General features: G+C 35.0%; 1 protein-coding gene across 4 annotated transcripts in view; it reads left to right on the forward strand.

Moving 5' to 3' along the window:
* JMJD1C (jumonji domain containing 1C) overlaps positions 1-26,633 on the forward strand; it is a 321,235-nt gene that overhangs the window by 123,948 nt on the left and 170,654 nt on the right. For all 4 annotated transcript variants that reach the window (XR_005833243.1, XM_040624460.1, XM_040624462.1 and 1 more), the window contains exon 2: positions 8,471-8,635. Coding sequence is in view for 2 of the 4 variants with exons in the window: in XM_040624462.1 (XP_040480396.1) it covers positions 8,471-8,635 (165 nt within the window). In the remaining 2 variants the exon portion in view is untranslated. The remainder of the gene's footprint in view (positions 1-8,470; positions 8,636-26,633) is intronic.

Raw genomic sequence — 26,633 nt, forward strand, 5'->3', positions numbered from 1 at the left:
TGTGCACACACTCTTTCTCTCTCTCTCTCAAATAAATAGATCTTTTAAAAATGTTTAAAAAAAAGAGAAAAGTTATTTAATTGGAACAGCCAATCTGTAAAGAAGAATACCAGTGATGGTTTTGTGTTGCCCCAGCTACCCGTTGGATTAACTGCCAATTACATTATCTTCTGAGGCTCAATTAATGAAAGACCACATGGCTATAGTCAAGAACATTTGTATAGTCCCTGGTATATACTGTGGAAGGGAAGTCCCTATTTCTTTTCCCCAGGCAGAAAAAGGAGCACTTGGATATTTTTCTAATATGCTAGAATATTTAGAAATCCTCCTAATGCAGAGGAAGGAGGCGGAAATGTTCATCCTTCTTAATTCACCCTCAGCCCTGATTTTTATCACATGCCAGTAATTTATAGTGTCTTAATTGTCCAGTCCAGTGGGTTTTTAAAATTTGTCTGCAGCCTTTGAAGATGTTAACTTGCCTTTTCATATGAAACTTACCTTTTTGATTGGAATAGTACCTTCTCTAGACGTTATACTTTGTTTTCCTTCTCAGTTGTGTTCATTTGTTTCTTTTCCTCTGGTAGCCTGTAAGGTTTGAGATTTTATATGCTTTTATTTTCTTTCCTATGAATTTCTCATTCTCCACATTTTCTCTACTCCATATTTCATTTCCTATAACCTGAACCCAGACCACCTTTCCTCTAGGTCAGTTAGAATATTCTCCAAGTGTGCTTGATTTTCTTTCCCGTAAGCATAGTATTCCCTTTTTTAAAGTATTTCCCCTTTCTTCATCTGTTAAATCCTGCTTTTTTCTTCAAATCCTGTTTAAATGTCACTTATGTCATTTAGGTTTTCCCAGTTTATCCAGGCTATATTTGTTACTTTCTCCTCTAAGCTATTAAAGTAATACTCTGCATATTTGTATTATCCCACTCATTACACTGATTTATCATTATTGAATGTCTATAGCCATACTAAAGTAAAAAATCTTAAAATCATAGATGTGCAGATTTTATTTTGTCCAGAATTGTGACTGACACATAGTAGGCACATTTCAAGAATTGTAAGCATGTGTGCATGAATGATTGCATGAAACAAAGATGTTGTAAGAACATATTTATAGTAATGTATCAAAATAGGAACTGTTATTTTTTATAGCCACAGTGTATAATATATTTGAGTAAATTGCAACATGCATATGAAAACAAATGGTTGTAAAGCAGTTGGTAAATAATATATGTAATTAGAATCCTAGAGATCAAATAATGTATCCTACATAATAAGAATTTAAATAACATAAAAAAATATCAATGTTTGGCAAAACAGGGAATAGAATCTATGAATTAAGATTATTTTTTGGCTCTTTGTCAAGAGTGTTTGCCATAGATAAGCTGTTTAAAACTATTTCTAGGGGCGCCTGGGTGGCACAGCGGTTAAGCGTCTGCCTTCGGCTCAGGGCGTGATCCCGGCGTTGTGGGATCGAGCCCCACATCAGGCTCCTCTGCTGGGAGCCTGCTTCTTCCTCTCCCACTCCCCCTGCTTGTGTTCCCTCTCTTGCTGGTTGTCTCTATCTCTGTCAAATAAATAAATAAAATCTTTAAAAAAAAAAAAACACTACTTCTAAATTAAAGTCAGACTATCAGTTTTTGCTCATTTTTTTATGTGTTCAAACTTTATTCTCTAAAATCTGTAAGTATTTTGGCAGATATTTTACTTTCCTGATTGTGAATTTCTTAAAGCCCAACCTGTAATGGAAACTATACTTTCAAATTCTATAAATAGGATAATTAAATGGTATGTATTATAATTTGCACATTCATTTTTTAAAACTAAAGTGTGAGTAGGTATATTTTGCAAATAAGTTTTTAAGTCAGTTATCTTTTACTAAATGAAAGTTTTTCTATACAAATAATGTTTTAAACATTGCTTATGTTCTGTAGTCAGCCAGCCTAAAGTACATTGATCCCACAGAATAAGTGAAGTGTAATACTGAAACCACATGTTGTAATATTATTGTAAAATATTATTCTGCTCTTTTATTCTGTACCTGTAGTGTTGTTTCATTGGAATTATATATTCTAACTTTAAATGGATGATTTTAGGAATACCTCTTTTCCTGTCATTCCCCTCCTCAGTCCTTAGCTTCTTGTAGCTGGGACAGAAATATCTGAGAGGAGTGACTGGATTGGCGTTCATAGCAGTAATAGTGGCAGAAAAGATTTGTCAGTTGCGTGATTGAGAGTATAAATTTTCAAAACTGTGGAGCTCTCACACTGAGTTTAAGAGGCTAAAAATCAACTGCTAGGGAAAAGAAATCAGAAGCTAATATTTACCTAGAAGATGATTGATATTCATGCTGTCCCCTAAGATTTCCAACCTACTTTAAAAATTACTCCTAGGAACTGGAATTATATATACATCATGGGAGCTTTAGTATTTGACCTCTTTTTTATAAAAACAGTATACTTAGTATAATCTCTAATCATGCGTCAAAAATCAAAACCAGAATTTGAGCCTTTTTCTAAATAAATTATGTTGGAGATTTATGAACAAGCATTTGTAATATGTAGGACTTTGCATTTAACTTGGATTTTTCTTCCTGGAGACTTTTTAGTTGCTGTCCCTTTCCTTTAAACTCTCTAGTTACATCCATATCTTCAGATATGTAAACTACTCTCAGGTATCCCTTTTTTCTTAACCTATAGAAAACCTTTCTTCACTGACTTACTCTCATGCTTTAAAAGCATTCTCAGAATTTGAGTTCCTGGAAGGCTTTTTCCTTTTTGTTTAGTCAAGCTGCTTCTCTCTCTCCTTCACTTTTTTAAATGTCTAGAAACTACTCTTCTGTCAAGCTGCCTTATGCTAAAAAACTGAACTGCTGAAGAGAGACATTTTCCATATAGATGATATTTAGTTTTCCTCCTCTGAGCCATTCAGCAGTTCTTAGTTTGTTCAGTGGTGCTATCGAACAAACAGAGAACTTAGGTATTATCATTTGTGTGTCATTATTTACATAATTGTCTAAAAGGACTTTATGTTATATCCTAAATCTCATTAATTTAATACCACATTTAAAATTTATTTTTTACAGATTTTATTTATTTAAGAGAGTGAGTTAGTGAGAGGAGGGGCAGAGGGAGAGGGAAAGAGAGAATCTGGAGAGAGCCTGCGCTGGGCGGAGCCCAACGTGGGGCTCTATCCCAGGACCCTGAGATCAGGACCTGAGCCAAAATCAAGAGTCGGATGCTTAACCAACTCTGCCACCCTGGCGCCCCCACCCCCACGTTTGGAAATTTTTCAGTATTTGGGCGGAGATGACCAGGTTTTGGTCCCCCCACCGGATTGGTTATCATCAAATTATTTATATAGATTTGTAGATGGATAAATCTTGTGGAAAACTCGTCCATTTTTCCTCCATATTGCTATTTTATAGAGCAATATTCTGTTAGGTATCTCATAATAGGAGATTTTAGGGACAAATGGGGAAAATCTTGTGGTATAAACAATCTTATTAATAATGGACAGTGAACATTGGCATTATTAAAAACCTCGAGAAGACTTCTGATAAAATTAGACATTTGTACTTACTAGTTCATGATTGTTCATAACTTATCTGGCTTCCGTAGTGCTTATTTATATACAAAGAAATAATGATTCTATAATGTAGACTGTAGTTTGAGGAATGTTAATATAGTCTAATGCTTTTATTTTTAATACACAAAATTCTTTAGAAGCTAGTTGTATCCCATCACTGTTCTCACATGACATGATGCAGATCACTTTTACTTTTAGAGTGCATAAAAAGGTGAGGCCCATCGTGTACCACGTTGGTGTGATAATACTAGTATTATTATTGATACCAAGGTAAAAATAACTAAATTTGTTTTTATCACTTGACTTTATAGTGGCAATAGTTGTGCAATTTTAATCATCTTTATAAATACCAGTGAAAATAGTATATTGTTAGAGAATACAAGCTTTTAGTTATTGGTCATTGTTTTTATTTCATCATTCTAGGAAAATAAGTAGGGGATTCTCCTAGGACCTTTCAAAAATTTTGTGATAAATATTAATGAATTTTAACTCCAAAAATGTCCATGATACTAATCTGAAATATTGTTTCAAATTGGTGCATTAGTAGATTTTTATATAGCTAATATTTTTACTGTTCCCACATTATTTTTCCCAAATTAACTGTATAACATTTGCAGATAAAGATTGTGGCTTACTTTACCTAAAATAAAGTGGCAGGGCTGAAATTACAATTTAGATAAAAATAATTCTTAGCTTTAATATTCTATTATTTTGATATGTGTAAGTTGAATGTAGGTGTCCAAGTGACCAGAATCCATTTGCCACTTTCAAGCAATCAAGCTATGTAAGAGAAGAGAGACATTTTCCATATAGATGATAATTGTGTTTGAACAGTTTATTTTTTATTTTTTAAGATTTCATTTTTATTTGAGAGAGAGAGCATGAACTGGGTGGGGGGAGGGGCAGAAGGAGAAGGAGAAGCAGAACCCCCTACCCCTGAGCACGTAGGAGCCAGATGTGGGGCCCGACGTGGGGCTCAATCCCAGGGCCCCAAGATTATGACCTGAGCTGAAGTCAGATGCTTAACTGATTGAGCCATCCAGGCGCCCTGTGTTTGAAGGGTTTAGGTTAATTTAATGGGTCACATAGCAGAAACTGTGTCGCATGGCAGATGCTTATAGTTCCTTCATCTTGCTAGTGGTTCCTCTGACAGTCTGACAGCTTTTCTTTCAGTGTCTGCTGTATGCATATATAAAATAGAGAATTTGTGCATGTTGAGATCTGTTGTAGAAGTCATGTATTAAAAAAGATATATGACAGTCTTTTAATTATCTAGTGACCAGTTCTTCAAAATCACTGTTTTGTTTCTTGAGCTAAAAGATGTATTTACCACGTGTTCACTATGAAATAATTATTTTTAATGATTATTTTGCTGAGCCTTTTTCTCACATCATATTCACTCTTATGGTAATCACCACAATATCCATAGCTGTTAATTCTTGATGTATATCTCTTATTTCTGAATTCCCAGTGTTCATAATGATAGGCTCAAATATGCAGTCAAGTGTTTACTGAATGAAATCTTCCTTTTCTTTTTTTCTACTTAAGTATGAATGCAGTGATTAATTAGTAAATGAAGCAACTGTGTTTATGTTGCATTTAGGACCTTTTTTCTTTTCTTTCTTTCCTTTTTTTTTTCAAATTAGTCATTTATTCATACTTGTTATATGTTTTACATGATGCTGGGTCGTCAAAATATTTGCTGAGCACTTTAGTTTGTTAGGCACCATGCCAGGTACTAGAGATGAAAAAAAAAAAAAAAGATGAAGGCATACTAATCCTTGCCCTCGAGGATCTTGTATCTTTAGTTAATAAGAAGGAAATAAGCAGGCCAAAGGACCTAATAGAGGTGAACAAGGTGGGAGTCAATATAAAGTAACATAAAACTAAACAACCAAGTAAGTATATACAGTGTTTTTGGTAGGTTTGCAGCTTAATGGAAAGAAACTATGCCTCCCCAAACCTCACCCCACATACCTACCAATATACCATAATGCTGAATTAGTTACTCATTCAGTTAGCCAACTTACAAAATCTTACCTATATTGGTATAGAGAATCCAGCATGGGCACTGAGCATCCCTGCATGTTCTTGCTAGATATACCAAGCATGGGAAACCCTGACCACTCTTTTCTTGGGCCATTTCTCAGAGTTGTGTTTGCAGTGAGCAACAATGAAGGGTGAAGTAATAACTTCCTCCAAATATCATGCTTGCTTCTATTTATTATACAAGGGGAACCCCTCCTCCCGTCTCCCAGCCAAGATCAGTGTTCCTCTTCTGTGACACAACTCTCTGTGTGCATAGGTATATATCTTTGGGCTCTTGGCATCCTTTCCGTGGGTCTTAGGAGGCATGAGGGGTCAACACAAGCAGCACGCTTTTACTTTGCTTTAAGTAGTAAGTAGCTTTTGCTCTAAGTCATAAAGTCTTAGGAGACTCATGTCTTTTGCCAGAATCCATGAAACAATAATAGGCTAGCTTATTTAGTTTCTGTCTATCTATCTGTTGACATTCAAACACTTCACTGTTTTGATAATATGAAGGTAAGTTGGCTATACAGCAAAGGAAAAGAATTTCATTTCCTTTGTCCCCAGGGTCCTAGTGGATTCCTAAAACTGTCAGTGACACTGTCCATGCAAGATAAGCCATGAGTTTAGAAAGTTCACTTCAGGGGCGCCTTGGTGGCTCAGTCCTTAAGCGTCTGCCTTCGGCTCAGGGTGTGATCCCGGAGTCCTGGGATCCAGCCCCACATTGGGCTCCTCTGCTGAGAGCCTGGCTTCTTCCTCTCCCACTCCCCCTGCTTGTGTTCCCTCTCTTGCTGGCTGTCTCTATCACTGTCAAATAAATAAATAAAATCTTAAAAAAAAAAAAGTTCACTTCATGCTGAAAACTTCAATTTTTTATCAAGGGTTTTATATCTGGAAGAATTTACATTGAAATAATACCCTTTATGGTAGGGAAATGTTTAAAACCTTGGCTCTTTAGGTTCTTGACTGAAATATTTTGTCAGTAAGACCATATATATTGTCCATGAGGGGAAAACAAAGATACCACTCAGGTTTTCCTGAGCATTGTCTCTGCTTCACTTTTCTGTAGTTTTCAAAAGCCCATTTACACGACAATTTAGTGATTACATACTCTTACAAGATTTTAAGTCGTACAGAAATTGGTATAGTTTGAAACTTTGCATATCATCAGGTAGACCTCCTGAACACCTTAGGATACATTTTTAGAAGAAGTCAGTAGTTTTGTTGGCTCCTTCCTTGACTTGGGCTCCTGCTCTGACTTGACATAGATAACTTGGAATAGGTGTTAACTGCTTGAACAGTGTATTCTTCTTTCACAGTTCTAACAGGTAAGTATATCTAACTAGCTTCCTAGTGAGCAGCAGCACAAAGACCTCAGAACCAAATATAATACTAGTTTGTGTCCATGTTTAAAAGTCAGTGATTTTAAGAGTCAGGAGATATTTAATATTTATTAAGTACTTTGCATATGTGCAGCACTGTACGGGATACTGTATCATCTTTACCCTCAGTGAGTTTGCAGCCATAATATAAAAATATTCTCATGGTATTTGAAGAATATAGGGCAGAATCTGATTATATACTAAATAAACTATATGAAAAATAACTTCTTGTAGAAGTTCAAAGGTAAGTTTGAGTGAAAGTGGGAGTTATAAACATTTTGGAAGAACTTGGGTGAGGTCAGAAGAACAGGATTTAAATGAGGGGAAAGTGAAACACTTCAGATGTAAGGGAGCAGAAGATGGGTGGAAGAAGAAAACAAGAATGCCTCCAACAAAACTTACAACGTAGTAGGGAAGACAGCTCTATGAAGAGATCATCTTAGGTAGTGAATGAAAAAGGATGAAAGTGGGAGAAGAAGGGGTTGAATGAATGGGTGTAAGAGAGTCCGCTTTGGTTTTCCAAATATTAACATTGATGTTTCTATTTTAGAGGTAAAGCTTTCAGGCTTTCACCATTGAGTATGCTGTTACTTGTGGGGTTTTCAGTATTACCATCATTGTGTTGGAGTAGCTTCCTTTTATTCCTAGTTGGAATATTTTTAATCATGCAAAATGTTGATTGTGTCAAATGGTTTTTCTGTGTCAAGCAAGAGGATCATGTAGTATTTTTTCCTCCATTCTGTTAATATGGTATATTGCACTGATTGTTACATGTTGAACCATCCTTGAATTGCCACCTGTCTTTGTAAGTAAAGTTTTATTGGAACGAAGCCAAACCCATTTGTTTACATAATATCTGTGGCTGCTTTTGTATTATAAAATCAGAGGTAAGAAGGTATGACAGAGACCATATAGTTTGCAAAGCCTAAAGTAGTTAGTATTTCCCAACCTCTGCTTCTAGAGTCATCAGTATCCACAGTCTTTAGTATGTCTTTAGTAGATATCAGCCAGTCTGTACTGACTAACATTGTGTAATTTGCTTTACTTAATAAATGTATGGTTTATCTTCTTGACATACAACAAGTAGGGAGTTCTAATGTGGTTAATGAGAAAGTTAGTTAAATAGTGATTTTAAGAGAAATGTTAATTCAGATAATGTATTTGTTAGTGTCCTTTCTAATTCAACTTCATGCCTTTATTTTAAAGTAACCTACTCTGGGGGCTCCTGGATAACAGTTGGTTTAGCATCCAACTCTTGGTTTTGGCTCAGGTTACAATCTCAGTGTTATGACATTGAGCCCTGCATTGGACTCCGTGCTCAGCTCACAGTCTCCTTGAGACCTCCGTCTCCCTCTGCCTCTCCCCCACTAGCTCTCTCCCTTTCTAAAATAAATAAATCTTTAAAAAATATATATATATATCACATTCTGCATTGCTCATGGAGTTTTATGTTTTCTTTTCTATAGGTGTATGTGGAATTTGATGATCTTGAATGGGATAAACGAGAGTGGGTTAAAGTATATGAAGATTTTTCAACTTTCTTGGTGGAATACCACTTAATCTGGGCCAGAAGGATCGACCCTAGCCAGACTCAGGGATCAAAGAGCAAACAAATTCAGTGGCCTGCATTGGTAAGATCTATTCCTGTTTGATTAAACATTCTCAGTTGTTTGTTTTAAAAGAACAGGAACTGAATGTAAGTTCAGATTTATCTTGGTGATCATAGATTATTCCTGAAGAGGCTCTGAAGTATCTGGCAGAAATATCAAAGTATGGCTTTTATTTTGTTAAACAGCTTTATATGTTCTTTTTGTTAGTACTCTCTTAGCATATTTAGTCTAGAAATAGTTTATCCAGTTAGGAGAAACATATAAATTGGATTAAAGGTTACTAACAAATAGTTGACTAGTTTGTGTGTAATGTGGAACAATTTTACAAGACTGAGACTTTGTAGGTAGATGATAAGAAGGTACTTTTCATAAAGCATTCAATAGCATGTTATTTTTCTTCGTTTATTAAATTTAATAAAAATTGAATTCATTGTGGGTGAAAGTAGATATTTAATGTGAAGTTATATATTCACGTAATAGGTAAAATTACTTAAAATCAGAAAATATTCTATTTGAGAAATACAGTTTTCACAAAATTCTCAGCTAGTTTGAGGAGTTTTGTAAAAGAAACATACTAAGGAAGCCTGTCTGGCTGAGTCGGAAGAACATGCCACTCTTGATTTCTGAGTTGTGAGTTCAATCCCCACATTACGTGTGGAGATTACGTTAAAAGAAAAGAAAAGAAAAAAGAAAAGAAACATACCAACTAAATAAGATAGTTCTATTAGGAAGAAAGCCATATCTGTTTAACCATTGGGCTGTATATATTTGAATGAAATCATTTTCTTACATTGATATCAAATAAATATTTTTAAAGCCATTAAAACATTATTTCAGGTATTTGGTATAAGTACCATGAGAGTACGTACTTTCAGATGTTTTTAAGCATAAATTAACTATTTACAAGAGTAGTTTTTCTTGTTAATAATTGTAGTGCTTAAATATTTTCTTTTTTAGTAGGTTAGACCTTTAAAAGTCTTAGGAGGTAAGTGGTTAAAAAGAAAATGCAGGGAGGGAAAAAGAGAATGAAATGAACTAATGTTTTTAAAAGAAAATACATATAATTTCAAAAGATGGAAGATGATATCTATGAGCTATAGTTTTGGTAAGATACTTTGAATACTCTAGCAAAATAAGATAATTTTATCCATGGTAGATTTTAAGAAATATTTGTTGGATGAATATATTGAATTGTTAATATGAAGATTTTAAAGCCATGACTAACATGTTTTTTTATTTTATAAACTTTAACTCAAGAATTGGTTAAAACTTGACATTTATGTGAATTTTATATGAAAAGCCTCAAAAGCAGGAAGCAGTAACAATAATACCAGAAAGTATGCCTCAGTATCACGGTTAAAGAATAAACAGAACTTGAGAAACCCTTTGTCCTGTCTTAGAGGTAATTATTAAAATCAAGGTGAATTCCTATATATTCATAAATTACTGATTTTGGAGAAAATTTTAATTAGAAAATATTGTTTAATAATAATTTTTGTCATTATTTTAGAAATTTCTGTTGAAAACCTTTTAACCTCACAAAATATTTAATTATGTAACCTCTTTTTAAAAAATTCAGCTTGTTTTTTCTTATACAAAAAAAGGGTACACATTAAAAAATTGGAAAATGCTAAATGGCATAAGGTAGAAAATCATAAATCTATTTTCATCACCAAGCATGACATATTTTGACAAATTTTCTTATAAAGTATTTCTCTGCTTTTTTTTCCACTATAGAATTAAAGAATTTTTAAAAATATGGTAAAATATGCTTAACATAAAATTTTCCACTTTAATCATTTTTAAGTATAAAGTTCAGTGGCATTGAGTATATTCACACTGTTGTACAATCATCCATCTATAGAACTTATTCCATCTTGCAGAACTGAAACTCTGTTCCTATTGAACAGCAACTCCCCATTCCTTCTTCCCAGCTCCTGGCAGCTACCATTTTATTTTCTGTCTCTGGGATTTTGACTACTCTGCCTACCTCAATAGAAGAGGAATCATCTGGTATTTGTCTTTTCATGACTGGCCTATTTCAGCATAATGTCTGCGAGGTTTATTTTTATTTAGTACCTGTATGAGAATTTCCTTCCTTTATAAGGCTGAATAATATTTCATTATGTATGTACCGCATTTTATTTATTCATTTGTCTGTTGAGGGGCCCTTATGTCGCTTCCACCTCTTGGCTGTTGTGAGTAATGCTGCTATGTACACAGGTGTACATATATCTCATTGAGACCATGCTTTCAATTCTTTTGACAATTGCTGAAGAAGTAGAATTGCTGGATCATATGGTAATTGTATTTTTAAAACTTTTGAGTAACTGCCATACTGTTTTCCATAGCAGCTGTACTGTTTTACATTCTTGGCAATACTTGTTGGTTTTAGTTTTTGATAATAGCCATCCTAATGGGTGTGAGGTAGTAGTACCTCCTTGTGGTTTTGATTTACATTTCCCTAATGGTTAGTGGTATTGAGCATCTTTTCTTTTGCTTATATGCTATTTGTTTATCTTCGTTGAAGAAATGTCTATTCAAGTTTTGCCCATTTTTTAATCAGGTTGTTTTTATTTGTTTAGTTCTAGGAGTTCTCTATATATTCTGGATATTAATCCCTTATTAGATGGAATCTGCAAACATTTTCTTCCATTCTGTGGTTGCCTTTTTACTCTGTTGACAGTGTCTTTTGATGTACAAAATTTTTAATATTCATAAAATCCAGTTTATTTATTTTTTTGGTTACCCATACCTTTGGTGTCATAGCCAAGAAATCATTGCCAAATCCAACATCATGAAGCTTTTATTGTATCTTTTCTTCTAGGAGTTTTCTCGTTTTAGGCTTTATATGTAGGCTTTTGATCTGTTTTGAGCTAATTTTTGCTTATGGTATTAGGTGAGTGTTCAGCTTCTTTCATTTGCTTGTTGATATCCAGTTTTCCTATTACCATTTGTTAAAAAGACTTTCCTTTTTCTTTTGAATGGTCTTGGCACCTTGTGCAAAAATTATTTGACCTTATATGCAAGTGTTTATTTCTGTGTTCTGTATTCTATCAGTCTACATATCTGTGTTTATGCCTGTACCACACTGCTTTGATTACTGTAGCTTTGTAGTAAAATTTTTTGATGATTTATTTATTTATTTGAGAGAGAGAGAGAGTGCATGCTAATGGGAGGGAGTGGCATAAGGAGAGGGAGAGAGAATCCCAAGCCAACTTCTCACTTAGTGCAGAGCCCCATACAGAGCTCAATATCATGACATGAGCTGAAATTATAAGTTGGATGCTCAACTATGACTGAGCCACCCAGGCACCCCATGTAGCTTTGTAGTAAGTTTTGAAATCAGGAAATGTGAGTACTCCAACTTTGTTTTTTTTCAAGACTGTTTTGGCCATTCAGTGTCCTTTGTAATTCCAAAAGAGTTTCAGGATGGATACTTCCCTACTTCAGCCTGAAACTGTGGAATTTTGATAAAGGTTGCATTGAATCTGTAGATTACTTTGGGTGGTATTGAAATCTTAACAATAATAAGCCTTTCAGTTCATGACCACAGATGTCTTTCCATTTATTTGTATTTTCTTTAAATTTTTTTTTAGCAGTGTTTTGTAGTTTTCAGTATACAGGTCTTTCACTTACTTGGTCAATTTTTAAGTAATTTACTCTTTTTGATGCTATTGTAAATGGGATCAATTTGATAATTTCATTTTCAGATTGTTCATTATTAGAATATAGAAACACAGCTGATTTTTATGTGTTGATTTTATATCCTTCTGCTTAGCTTAACATGATACTCAATTGTGAAAGACTGCAAGCTTTTCTTCTAAGATTGGGAATAAGACCAAGAGGGCACTTTTCTGATCAACATAGTATTGGAAGTTCTAGCCAGAGCAGGTAGACAAGAAAAAGAAAAAAAAGGCATCTAAACTAGAAAGGAAGAAGTAAAGTTATATCTGTTTGCAGATGATGTGATCTTACATATAAAAACCCCTAAAGATTTTATGTGCCTTCCCATGTATTAAAACTAATAAATAAGTAACAGGATATAAAATCTCTGCTTTCTAATCATAGTTTTAGCTAAGACTGCATTAAAATTGTAGATCCTGCTTTTTTTACTTGATATTTCATTGTATTCATTCCTCCTCACAGGTAATAATTTTAAGTTTTTAATGACTACATAATATTTCATCCTGTAATGATCCATTTCCCTAATGTTTGGTTTTGTTCCTAATTTTTTTGTGATTATAAATAACTGGTAAATATTATTGTGATAAATATGTATATCTTTGCATCTCTGATTATTTTAAAAATTTAGATTCATAGTAGTAGAATTACTGGTCAGAGGGTATGAACTTGAAAAAAATATATAAAAACCTCCTGATACTCTCCACAAATACTTACTGCCATTGTCCCCAGTCAGTGTGTGAGTGCTTTCATCTGACCCTCATCCTAAGCCCCCACCTCACTCCCACCCCCCACAAACATTGATTACTGATTTTCAGATTGTCTTATTTGAAAATCCAAACATTTAAAAAAAGGATTTTTACAACTTGAGTACAGAAGTGAATGTTGTAATTTTTATATCTACTAATTTGATATTTTAAAATACTATTTCATTGTTTTAATTTGCATTTCTTTAATGGGATAAATATTCATACTTATTAGCAACTTGTATTTTTGTGATTGTCTTTTTTCAATTAATTATTAGGATTTTGTGTTTTTCTAGTATTTGTTGTAAGCTTTCTTTATATTATTAGAGATACTATAATCCTTTTTGTATTTGTCTCAAGGTTTGCTCAGCTCATTTTATGATAGCAAGTCTTTTTGAATTGTATACTTATATTTAAAGGACATCTATATAATGAGATATCTTCCTTAATTCAGACAGTCAGGATGTGTTTTCTTTCCTTTCTTCCTGTTTCTTTCCTTTCTTTGTTTCAGGAGGTTGTAAAAATGAATGGAACAAATAATTGAAATGACAATGCTTGGTATACTTTAGAAAATAATCATTTTTAAGTTTCATGAGACTTCTGCAAACACCCATTTATGTTTAGTACACATAACTGAGATTGTATTGTTTCTCTACTGTTCATTAAAATAAGGCTTGTGTAACGATATCTATAAACAGCAGTTATGAAATTCAGAGTTTTTAAATTCATATAGCAGAATAAATATAATAAATATATCTACAAATTTGAGAAATTTTTGGGTTACATATGAAATGGCAATAGAATTAAGCATGGGGTGGGGAAGAATTAAACAGCGGAAACTAATATTCTTGTCTTTAATTCTCTACAAATTTAATGTTTCTAATTCTGTGTACATGATACTTGCTTTCATGTTCTTTTGTACTTAAACATATGTTTGTATTATCCTCTTTCTAGTTTCACCCCTCGTGTGGTACCTGTTAAATATTGCATATTATATTTTCTACTTATTCTAAGAAATCAGTAGAAACTGGCAGTGTACCTGCTGGTTCTTGAAATTATGACATAACAAAAAAAATTCTGTTGTCTCATTAACCTTTTCTAAAGTTTATTTTAAAAATTTAAAAATTAAAACTTCAACAAAATATAGGATAGTATAATACCCAGTTCTCTGGAATTGTCTCTTCATCTTTCTTTCCAGTATATCGATAGCAAAACATACATTGGAGCACCACCTATATAACATGCTGAAGTGGTGTCTTTTTTTGGGGGGGGGGATGACTTGGTCCTGTATGATCAGGGTACCACCTGAGGCTATTCTGATGATGAAAGCCAAGGTGTCTTACATTTTTATGTAAGTTACTTAATATATTGTTAAATTTCATTTTTTTAAAGTAAAGTAAAATACTCATGAAATCCCATTTATCTGCACCAGGGAAAGAAAGTGTTGGCATTCATAATTGAAATCAACGAATAACCTACCTAACTGGATTAGGGCCCTGGCTCCATCTCCTTTAGGAAAACCTTCTGTGGGGAGTGGGGCTTCGACCCTAACCCAGCTGGGCTGTAACACTGCTGCATTTTCTAAGGGGCAGAGTTTTCTACTACTTTTCTCCTGGCTCAGCCTTCCAGATCACCCCACCCAGAATTAATCTCACCATCCTGTGTTCCTGTAGAACTTTGTTTGTACCTCTGTTTTAACAACTAGCACCTCTGCTTTGTATTACACCTATTTGTTTGCATGTCTGTCTTTCCCAGGAATCATGTCTTAGTCATCTCTGAATCATTCCTAGAAGTCTAGCACAGTGCTTTATCTATCTTAGTGAATAAATGCTTATTTTAAAGTGATGAATTTATTCTCCTCCAGCTAGTGAAAAAGGATTTTATTGGGAATTATAGCAAGTTTTCTGGCTGTTACTTTATACCAAGATCAAATGAAAGGAAAGCATAATCAGCGAGCTATGCTAAAAGTATGTAAGTTACCAATTTTAAACATGGCAGGTAGGCAAAGACAAATAATAAAAATGCTTATAATAGATGCCCTCATTCTAATCAGATATAAATGTGAGATCTTAAATTGTCATGGAGGAGAGGAGGGGATGTAAAATTACCCAAAATGGGTTTTTTTTCAGATGCAGAAGGAAAGAACTTAAAACTTTATTGCCAACTAAGTATTCTAATCTGTAATAGATATTCTGGAGTGAGTTTTAGGAAACAGACTTCTCCTTCTTCTCAGTGCAACTTTTCAACTTCATTAGATAGATTATTCTGGTTTGATTAGGAATTGTGATCAAATCATAAACATGTAAATGTTTATCAATATAGTGCCTGTACATTATTTGCCTAGTGAAAGTACCTTTTAGTTGTTCTCTGTTCTGAAAGAAACCCTCTCAGATTAGAATAGAATTCACTATTCTTTGGGACAAAATAACCTTTATATCTGGCTGTTACATTCACAAACTTGGTTTTTAGATTATGACCTCAACCGAATTTTATTGAAATGGGAACCCATGTCACATTCCAACTCTGAAGTGAACTTTGAATTAAATTCATTTAAAGAGTTTTTACGTATTGATAATTGAGTTTCCAGAGTTAGAATTATTAGTTTTACAGTTCTTTGTACTTTGGTAAATAATGAAGCAGTAGTAAAGACACTATACCTTCAGGATTATTATTTCTCTGCAAAGTAAAATACTTTATGAGATCAAATTACGTGTAGTTAAGTATCAAACTTTTTAAATGATAAAAGCTAATACTGACAGACTGCAGTGGATGAGCACATCTATCCTTTTCTTGTGGGTCATAAATGATATTATTTTGGGGGAAAGTATTATGTTGTAAGGACCACAAGGAGGTTCATCCTCTTTGATTCATTAATTCTTCTCTTAGGAAATTATTCTTACAAAACAATTTTTAAAAAGTAAAAATTAAATTCAGTTCAGCTAATGTTTATCACACACCTTATATGAGCAAGACAGCGTGGTAGGCCTGCAGATACAAAAAAGAAAGGCAAAATGTTATATGCAGAAAGATGTTCATTATAGTCCCACCACAATTTGTGAATATTGTTAAATTAATCAGATATTATGCAGCTTTTAAAAATTATAATTATGAATACTTTAGAGAAGCATGGACAAATAAAATTCAAGTAAAAAAATCTTGATTATAGTGGTGACAAAATTATATACTTAGAAAGTATTATCAACTAATTAAAATCATTTTTTTAAAAAGATGGGATTATGCCTGACTTAATTTTTCTTTTCAATAGAAATAGCTATTATTTCCCAAGAAATTAGAAATTTAATATAATGACTTTATCATGTATTTTTTATTTTGGAAATGATTTTCTTCAAATGAATTCTTTTAGTAAATTTGTTTTGTCTTCTGTGAATATACTTTGACAGTTACCTTTTAAATTTTGTTAATACAGCATTTTTAATATCCTTAATAATACAAAGAATAAAACTTTCTGGGGTTCCTAGGTGGCACAGTCAGTTAAGTGTCCAACTCTTGGTTTCTACTCAGATTGTGATTTCCTGGTCATAAGATAAAGCCCCATGTCAGGCTCCATGCTGAGTCTGCTTGAGATTGTCTCTCCCTCTGCCCCTCCTGCTCGTGCTCTCACTCAATCGCTCTCTCTCTAAAATAAATAAATTTTAAATAAATAAAAAAAAAAACCCCTTTCTAATAAAAATAACAATTCAAACAACAACAAAATAAAATATACTGAAACTTTATTTAAGGTTTGTTTTTAATTCCATCTGAATTACTATTTGCTTGGATTTATATGGCTTGATGTGACCTTGGAGATCTTCTAGTCATAGATTTAGACAATGTATTTGTTGAAAAAGAAAACCTTAGCAGTCATCTAGGAATGCAGTGTAATATATTAAGAGTGTAAGTCTTGATGTTGAATTTCCTCCTTCAAATCCCTACTTTGCCATTTGTGGTTAATAGCAGGATGAACTGGAGTTATTTATTCTATGTCTCACAGTCTTCATAATAGTAGTACCTACCATATAAAGTTATTGTGAAAGTTAAGCAGCAAAGTATATAAATAAAATCCTTAGTATAGCACTGCAGTGTACTGCCAACTGTACAGTTTTAGGGGAGTCTCCAGAAGATCACCGTCCCTTACACCAATTGTAAGTTTGAGGGTTTCCCTAACCCATTCTCAGGTTTGAAAAGTCACTAAAAGGACTCCTAGAACTCACTGAAAACTGTGATATGGGTGCCTGCAGTTTACTACAGAGAAAGGCTGAAGATTAAAATTGGCCAATGGAAGAGATTCATAGGGCACAGAGTATAGGAGAGGTCCACAACATGGACTGTGAAGTCATGGACATCATTCTATTTTTCCAGCCACAATGAGCAACACTATGCAGAGTTTTAACAACCAGAGAAGCTCACCCAAGTCTTTGCTGTCCATAGTTTTTATTGGAGCTCAGTTTATATACTGTTTACATACCTGAGCTTTAGTCTTTATTTCCTCCTGGACATTGGATAACCTATAGTTGGACACGGATAACCTATAGTTATCACTTCTTCCGCACGTTGCAACTGATGATACTGAAATGCCCAAAGTACCCATCATAAATCTCATTATTAGACTGTTCAGTGGCCAAAGTCCTCAGGCAAACAAAGGCTCTTATCAATCAAGACATTCCAAAGGCCTAGAGATCACCTCTTAGTAACTGACATCTAGGCCACATCTCTTGGGTAGAGATGCTTCTTCACTATATACAGGCCACCCTCTAGCCTTTGGCCTGTGCTCTCCTACAGCAAAGCAGTCATATTTGTTTGGCTGTCTATACTTTGTATAGCATTTATGTGATGGTCATAGCAATCACAACATTATGAATATGCCCAAAATTTGGGGGAGCTAGTGTGGAGTAGGAAGAGATATAAATAAATAATCTGACTTACAAAGCCATTTCATACATTTTCATATTCTTATACTAATTTTGTTATTCATTTACTCTGTGATTTACTGCTATTTGTAATTAATGATAAACTTATAACTTGATAAACTTATTTAGCATAGGAGTTAACTGTTGGTGAGCGAAATGTAGTTTTTCCTCAGGCCATTCTTTTTCGTATTATATTCTGAGGAGGCTTTAATTCAATCTCCTGATACATTTGATTATCACCAGTATTATTTTTAGACTTTTTTATATAGGTCATGAATGTTACCAACAATATCATTGTTACATGTTGGTTACAGTTGTAGTATGTTCTTAATACATCTCAGTTTCATTAAAGAACAGATTAGTCAGAATTGCAGAGGAATTTGCCTCCTCAACAGAATTAACTCTTGCACATATACAATTGTATTAGTTACAGTTGGCCCTTATTCTGTTATTACTGGGTTCCAAGTCAGTTTGGAACAAAGCAATTGACCCTGTCTCAGTTCACAAGCTTGTGCTAAGACTGGTTCCCACTGTGTGTTGTATATTGTTGGACCCACCTCTCTCCTACAGGGAGGACACAAGAAATATTCAGAATACTTCCTACCCCTATTAGGTTATACTGAAGTATGTTTTATTTTGATCAGTCATGGGGTTAAGGACAGTCATACATAGTGCATCAATGTATATTACAGGTGTCCTAGAAGAACTTCATAGGTTTGGAGGTCCATAAGATCCCCTTACAAGGTGTGCCCTTGAGCCTTAGCATCTAAGATGGAGGGCCACTGTCCCATGGCTATTCTACCCTCCATCTGTATTAAGACAGTCCAGAGACCCTTTTAGGTCAGAGTACAGTTCTTTCCCAATGTTGGTTCCTAGTCTTATTTCTTGAGTCTGACTGACCCATTTCACTACAACCCCATTATCTTCATAGGCTGATTCTTATTCCTTGCTTTTTCCTCCTGGAGAAGAACTCCCTCTAATCTGCTTATTCTCATTAGTAGGTCTTCTTCTTCTGAATGCCACTCCTCATTAAAAGCAAATTCTTTGGGGCACCTGGGTGGCTCAGTCGTTAAGCATCTGTCTTCGGCTCAGGTCATGATCTCAGGGTCCTGGGATGGAGCCCGGCATCGAGCTCTCTGCCCAGCGGGAAGCCTGCTTCTCCCTCTCCCACTCTCCCTGCTGGTGTTCCCTCTCTTGCTGTGTCTCTCTCTCTCTGTCCAATAAATATATAAAATCTTTAAAAAAAAAAAAAACCACACATTCATCTTGTCCTACAATGACTAGACCACTACCAATGTCCTCTAAAGTCCTTTTTTGTTTTGTGTGCCTGTATTTAATCCACCATGCTTTTTATTATTGTGTGCTAATAGAGTACAGTTAGGATACATCTATTTTACTCTAAAATGTTAGGGCCCTGTATTAGGATTAGATGAATAATCACACCTAGATGTAATTTAGAGTGTGCCATAAAGCCTCCCATAGGTCTTCCTCCTTGTCTCAGGATGGACCAAAAAACCCCACAAAAATAAGGATGATATGAATTTGTGCATTTTCTGTATTATCAACAGGGGCCTTTTTTTTTTTTTTTTTAAAGATTTTATTTATTTATTTGACAGAGAGAGAGAGATAGCCAGTGAGAGAGGGAACACCAGCAGGGGGAGTGGGAGAGGGAGAAGCAGGCTTCCCACTGAGCCGGGAGCTTGATGCCGGGCTAGATCCCAGGACGCTGGGATCACGCCCTGAGCCGAAGGCTGACGCTTAACAACTGAGCCACCCAGGCGCCAACAGGGGCTTTTTTAAGCATTTGGTCATCGAGTTATTTAGTGATCAGTTTGCCAGAAGTTATAGACCACATGGTCCATTAGCCCAATAGGACCAATACCCAGAGATTCTTTCCTTTATAGTAGATATAGCCTGAAAAGTAGGAGTTGAGGATACTGGCACTTGAGAGTTCTGTTCACAGGAGAGGGAATTTGTCTAGCTTTTTTTCTATACTATTTGAAACTAACTTGTGTGGTTTAGAGCATTCTCGTTGGTTCCCACTTAGCACGTCCAATCACTATTGCCCTTAAAATGGCTTTATAAGCCTTCTGTTTTATAGTACTAAGTGGGAGAAACCTTTCCCAGTCAGACATAATAAATAATCTTTGTAATACTTTCAGGTAAAGGAGATGCAACTATTTTACATAAGGTCTGTTCAAACACTCCAATTGTCATCTAAATGTTTTACTTAATGATATTAACCTTTACATTTCTATATCCCCTTAATCTAACTGTAGCCTCCATTAGGATTTCTCTAGTAAATTTATATTCTTAGTGCATGGGGCTCCCATAGCAAGGAATCCCAGAAACATCTTTTTTCTGCCATAATTTAACCAACTTTATGTGCCTCTGATCTTTGGACCCCAGCTGGGGTTTGGCCAGGGTACTCAGGCATTCTCATCTGTAATCTTGTGTAGATTGTGGAAACATTGGCACAGGAAATTCGAAGTTAATCTTAGTCATCTTCCCCCTTCCTGGTTTTTAAGGTTATCCCAAACTAGAGTGAATAAAGCAAATTTATTTAGGGCTCTTTAATGTTGGGGAGCCTAGCAGTTCCTCCTGTCAGTTCTCCCAAACTCTAATAAAGAGTGCTACTGTAAGATCTTTGTTTTGATGCCCATCAATGTCCACTTCAATTATCCCATTTCTTTTTTTTTTTTAAGATTTTATTTATTTATTCGACAGAGATAGAGACAGCCAGCGAGAGAGGGAACACAAGCAGGGGGAGTGGGAGAGGAAGAAGCAGGCTCATAGCGGAGGAGCCTAATGTGGGGCTCGATCCCATAACACCGGGATCACGCCCTGAGCCGAAGGCAGACGCTTAACCGCTGTGCCACCCAGGCACCCCGCTGTGCCACCCAGGTACCCCTATCCCATTTCTTAACAACCATTTAAAGATTCTCACTCAGCCAGGATGAGTCTCTTGACTTTCTCTTCCCTATTCTCTTTCTCTTTCCCTATTCCCTTTCTCTTTCCCTGTTCTCTTAAAATCTTCATTATCTGTTATTTCAGCATAACTTTTCCCTACAGAAGTAGATCTGTGACTTGTGGCTTTAGCTGGAACTGGCCAAAACCCAAGCTTGGCTCAGCATCAGGCTCTGCCCCAACACTCTCCCTTACTTTTTCTCTGTAGCTCTTAGATATAACAATAATCAAGAGATTGTAGAGTTAGTTCATTTTTAAAATTTTGTGTTTCTTTATATATCTAGTGAACTAACTCCTTAGGACTTGGATCCACCATTTCTAAATTCCATTGGTAAGTTGTATATCTCTAGTAACTGATCATAGTACAGTTGTACTGTGCCATACCATGGATTGGCCCTGTGGCCACTTAGATATAAAAGGTTTGTCATCTCCTACCCTCTCATTCTTTTTCTTCCCAAACCGTACCATTCAGCTGGTTAGCATCTATCTTGCTGATGCCAACTGCAGTGAGTTTGGCCATCTGTACAATTTGAAAGAACAGTCTCCATAAGACTTCCCTAATTTCTGACACCATTTTAGGTTCAGGGGTTTCCCAAAACCACCCTCAGATTTGACAGTTTGCCAGAAAGACTCACAGAGCTTGCTGAAAATTCCTGTACTCACACCCACAGCCTGTTAACAGAGAAAGGATACAAATTTAAATCAGTCAAGGGAAGAGTCCTAGGGTACAAAGTCTAATAGGAGTACAAACATGAAGCTCCTGGTCATCTTCTCCTATTGAGTCATCAACAGTATTACCTCTTTCCAGCCATAGTGTGTGACACTGTGCAGATTAATGCCATCCAGGAAAGCTCAGTCAAGCCTTTTGTGTTCATTATTTTTATTGCGGCTTGATCACATACTGTCCACATGACTGACCTTTAGTCTTTAGCCCCTCCTAGGGGGTCAAACTCATACCTTTAGTAATCACTTCTCTGGAGGTCACAACTGATACTGTGTGGCCCAGAGCTCCCATCATAAATCAAATTGTTAGACTGTCCATTGGGCAAAGCCTCTAGGTAAATAGACATGCCTATTAGGCAGGACATTCCAGAGGCCTGTAGATCCCTTCCCAGTAGCCCAGGGCAGAGGCCAGACTCCTCTTTGGATTAGGTTAATTCTTTATTATATAAGCACGTATCATATGTAAAACACTTTATGAAAGCCTTTTGTTGCAGTGTTATTACCATTATTGAGTTTAATGTCCCTCCTTTTCCAGCAAGAAAAAGGAAGAGCTAGGATAATTATGTTAGCTGATTTGTTTACATTTATTTTCAATTTAGTTAGCACAACTGGAAACGGAACCCCAAACTTCTATCTCCAAGATAATGCTTTTTCTTCTATAGTAGAACATATATACCCTGCCAGTTATTGAATCTTACTGGGAAAAAATCACAGGAATAGCATTTGTATTTTTCAGTCAGCTTAGTTTCAGGAAAAGTCTTAGAAGGAAAACAACTTTATACTCATTTCACTTTTTAAAAAAAGATTTTATTTATTGTATTTGAGAGAAAGAGTACACAAGGAAGCAGGGGAGGGAAGTGGAGGGGCAGAGGGAAAGAGAAAATCTCAAGCAGACTCCACTCTGAGCACAGAGCTCAGCTTGGGGCTCAGTCTCATGACCCTGAGATCATGACCTAAGCCGAAATCAAGAGTTAGATGCTCAATCAACTGAGCCACCTAGGTGCCCCAATAATACTCATTTCACTTTATTCCTGATCAGATAACTTAAGGCCTTGCAGATATTACCAAGAATAAACTGAAAACAATTGGTCAAGAAGTCCAGAGAGTTAGGAGAGAGACAGATATGCAGGTAGAAAATGAACCAATCAATGACATAATAAAAGTTTATAAAAATGGGAGAAGTAGGAAAGCTGTACCTAGCTTGGCAAGGGAGCTAAGAATAAACTACACAGAGAGTGATTCTTGCTGTGATCTTAGATGCTGAAATGACATTTTCTGCTTGGAAAAGGATATTAGAAGTCATTTTGTGAGAAAAGAGATTCTTGATTGGGAAATCCCAAGAATTTATGCCAAGCTGGAACGTAATTTATATGAGGTGGAGTGGCAGAAAATGTAGTAAGGAAGAGCGAGCATAGAACAGACCATAAATGGTTTTGTGTTACAATAAAGGTTTTGGACATTTCCTCCTGTATAGAATGGAAAGTGATTGAATCACAACATGTGGGTTGAACAGTCACTTTTCTATTTTAGGTAGATTACTGTAGCAGCAGAGTGAAGTGATGGGAAAGAGACTCGGAGTTTGTCATTTATTGTGTTTAAATAATCTAAGTGAAACTTGGATAAATGTGCCTGGTGGAACACATGTTTATCTTCATTCCTCCAAAACTGCACCAAAATGACAATAAAAAGTTAAAAAGGACAGAACAGGAGACAACAGTAATAAGATATTAATAAAGTTTTAGAATATAGAATGGATGAGAAGCAGTGACCCACTTAGTGAGATTCAAGAAAACTGAAACATAAATGTCAGCAGAGAATGCTGGCAGATCCCAGAAAGTTTCAAAAATTAGAGTACCATACCCTTTGCATAGTAGAGGTAATTGATGGGGCTGAAAATGGAGGGGTTAATTGACAGGTGATATGAAGAGAAGTAGCCTCTCAGAACCCCATATTCCCAGCCAGGCAGCCAACCCTTCTCACCTTATGGGAAACGGGAGGTACATTCTCTTAAGAATCTAAGCACCAGAGGTTTTGGCTTCAAGGACACTGCATCAGTATTTCTGGTGTGATACAAGAGGACTACACGATAATCCTTTTGCTAAGTGGTGCAGCTTTTTTATTTTCCTTCAGCTCCTTTTTCTTCATTCTGCACTTTTGAATATTGCTAGCCAAAACCCCTAGGGAAATGATTAGAGAATTGTCTTCTCAGGGAAAGTGAAGGTCCCCAGAGAAGAGAGCAACAAATGCTGTAGGATCCTCCAGCAGAATGGTCAAATTTCACCCTGTTTGATCTATAGTGAGGCCCACCAGAAATCCTACTAAAATCGCAGCAAACCTGCAGTGATACTCACTAACCTAAGGTCACTCAGTCATCTGAGGATCACCAGTCATCTGAGGCCTGATCATAAAATTGTATATATATAGTATATACTAACCTAATGAGATTTATGGTTAACTTTTTACCTGAGTGAGGGCAACAATTATGCACTTAAGTGTATTCGGTGTAGGCACAGGACCTGATACAGTTATTAAGTAACTATTAATGAATGAGTGAATAAATGAGTGAAAGACACTTTAATGTGGTTATGAATTGAAAGGAATTTCTTGTTTTCAGTGTTAAACCTCTTCTTTGAAAATAGTAATTTTAATATATCAATATTTCTAAAATCGTATGAAAAAAGAAATGAACTAGTATTCCAAATACCTTAATTTTTCCCAGGTTTGAGTACCTTTGACATGTAGATCTAAATTTTTTCTAATCTATAATTTTGGATTTTGCTTTCCATGTTTGTTGACTGGGATCAAATTGAGCAGGATATGCTTACTGAGTTATAAAATTAAGATGTGCCATAAGTAAAATTGGGAAGAAACCAACAAAGCAATTATGTATCAAACCCCAGAGGCATTTCTTCTTTTATCTGTTACTTTGTAACGCCTAACTTCAGTGCCAAGTTCTAGGTATACAAGTACCAAGTTTTGTTGTTTCTTAAGACATTAAAAGAACTCATTTCATATTAAAATCAGAAAAGTTGTGGAAAAAGAAGCAAAAAATAATTGATTTTAAGGCACCAGCCACAGTCAATGTTGAAAACAGTTTATTTTTAACATTTGAAATCATCAAAAGCAATTTAAAAGTATTTAAGAGAAACTGTATTTTTTATACAAATGTGGGTTTTTTCATTTTAAAATCTTATTTTTATTTAGACTTAGATCAGGGGGACATTATTACTGAATTTGCACAGTTAATATTTTTTCTTTCTGCTTTTTCCCTCCTTTTCTAACCCTAATCCATGATCTATTTTACTTTTTTTTGGTGTGTTTTAGGTTGTTGTCACATTTCAATCTTTTAACCAAAAATAGCAGTTAGTTGTAATTAACTAGAATTTGTTTTTCAGAATAATTTTTCTCTGTAAGGGTATTCATATTTGGTGGGTCTTTATGTTTTTGCCCTTCTCTTGAGCCACAGTGAGTTATTCTCAGGATATAATGTATGAGAGATCCCTATATACTAAAATTATTTTGGAATCACTTCCTTGATTATTTGATCTTTCCATTATAGGTATTTCCCATATGTATTCATCTTTTTTGTTATGCTTGGAATTGCTACGGATTTTTGTTTTGTTGCTGTTAATAATTTGAAGCAGCCAAAAGCAGCTAGCCCTGTAAAACAAAGATGGGAGTGTGTTGATTCTATTTTCTTCCTGTCCAGAAATGTGGTTACCATGTCTACCATGTGTTCTAATTTTAGAAGTTTTTTTTTCAGCTTTTGGGGGGAAAATGTCGGCCTTGTTGAGCAGTCTAAAAATGCTTACTTATTTACATAAGTAGATTCTCTTTTAGTGTATATATACTTTTTCTTTTAATTGATAAATGGTTACAAATAACAAAATGCAGCAACAACATATGTGTTGCATCATAATTTCATTCATACAATAAATATTCTTTGCCATTTAGTGTGTGCTAAGCATTATGCAAGTACTGTGAATCTAACAGTATGAACCTTGCTGTCTGACACAGTTATTTAACAGCAATTGTGAAGAGTTCTATAAAAATAAATATAGATCAGGGTGCCTGGCTGGCTCATTGGGTGGGTCACATGATTCTTAATCTAGGGCTTGTGAGTTCAAGCCCCACATTGGGCATAAAGCTTACCTAAAGATAGGTTAGATAGATAGATACGTCTTCTGATACTGTTCTAAATTATTTATATTTACATTTTGAAAACATGATTTGTATTATGTTTTTATTATTTCATTGCATGTAATAGTATCAGTAATATAACATTAATTTTTGAAGGCTTACTAAGTTCCAGGCATTTTTTTCAGTGTTTTACATCATTCATTTGAGGTAGATACTTTAATTATCCCTGTTTTGCAGATGAGTAAACTGAGACATATGGTTATGTAACTTAGTGAGGTCAGAAGCAACTGTGTATTGAAAAGTTTAAATAATTGTGAAATACATAAGGTTAAAAGTGATAATTTTCTCTCATTCTCTTCTATGTATTTCCCATAGGTATCTGTCATTAACCAGTTGTTATATGTCCTTTTAGATTTTCCTGTCCCACTTTTCTTCTTCCCTTCTTGGTAAACATGTACATTTTTTCAAAAAATCTTGTTTTAAGCTAGAGAATTATTATGCATGTGAGTGAAATGTGATTTGGTATCGTAAGGTGATAAAGTTGACATGGATGTATGAACCATGCAAGGTACCTATCAGACCATTGTAATAGCTTGTAAACTGTACCGGTAAACTCAAAGATGGTTGTGCTACTCTTGGAGCTCAACTAGGGATTTCTAGGAATAGAATGATTTGCAAGGTCTTTTCTGTTCTTCAGAGAAGAATTAGAGGTAAAACATATCAAAGTAATTCACTTTCAGAGTGCAAAAAGGAGGTCTTACCTTTTTTGGTTGAAAAAATAATTACAGATTTAGAAATATTTTCATCATTTGAAATGTCTCTGTCTCCCACTTTTTAGTGAGTAAAGCCAGG

The sequence above is a fragment of the Ursus maritimus genome, unplaced genomic scaffold, assembly GCF_017311325.1.
Source record: "Ursus maritimus isolate PB19 unplaced genomic scaffold, ASM1731132v1 scaffold_7, whole genome shotgun sequence".
Classification (NCBI taxonomy): domain Eukaryota; kingdom Metazoa; phylum Chordata; class Mammalia; order Carnivora; family Ursidae; genus Ursus; species Ursus maritimus.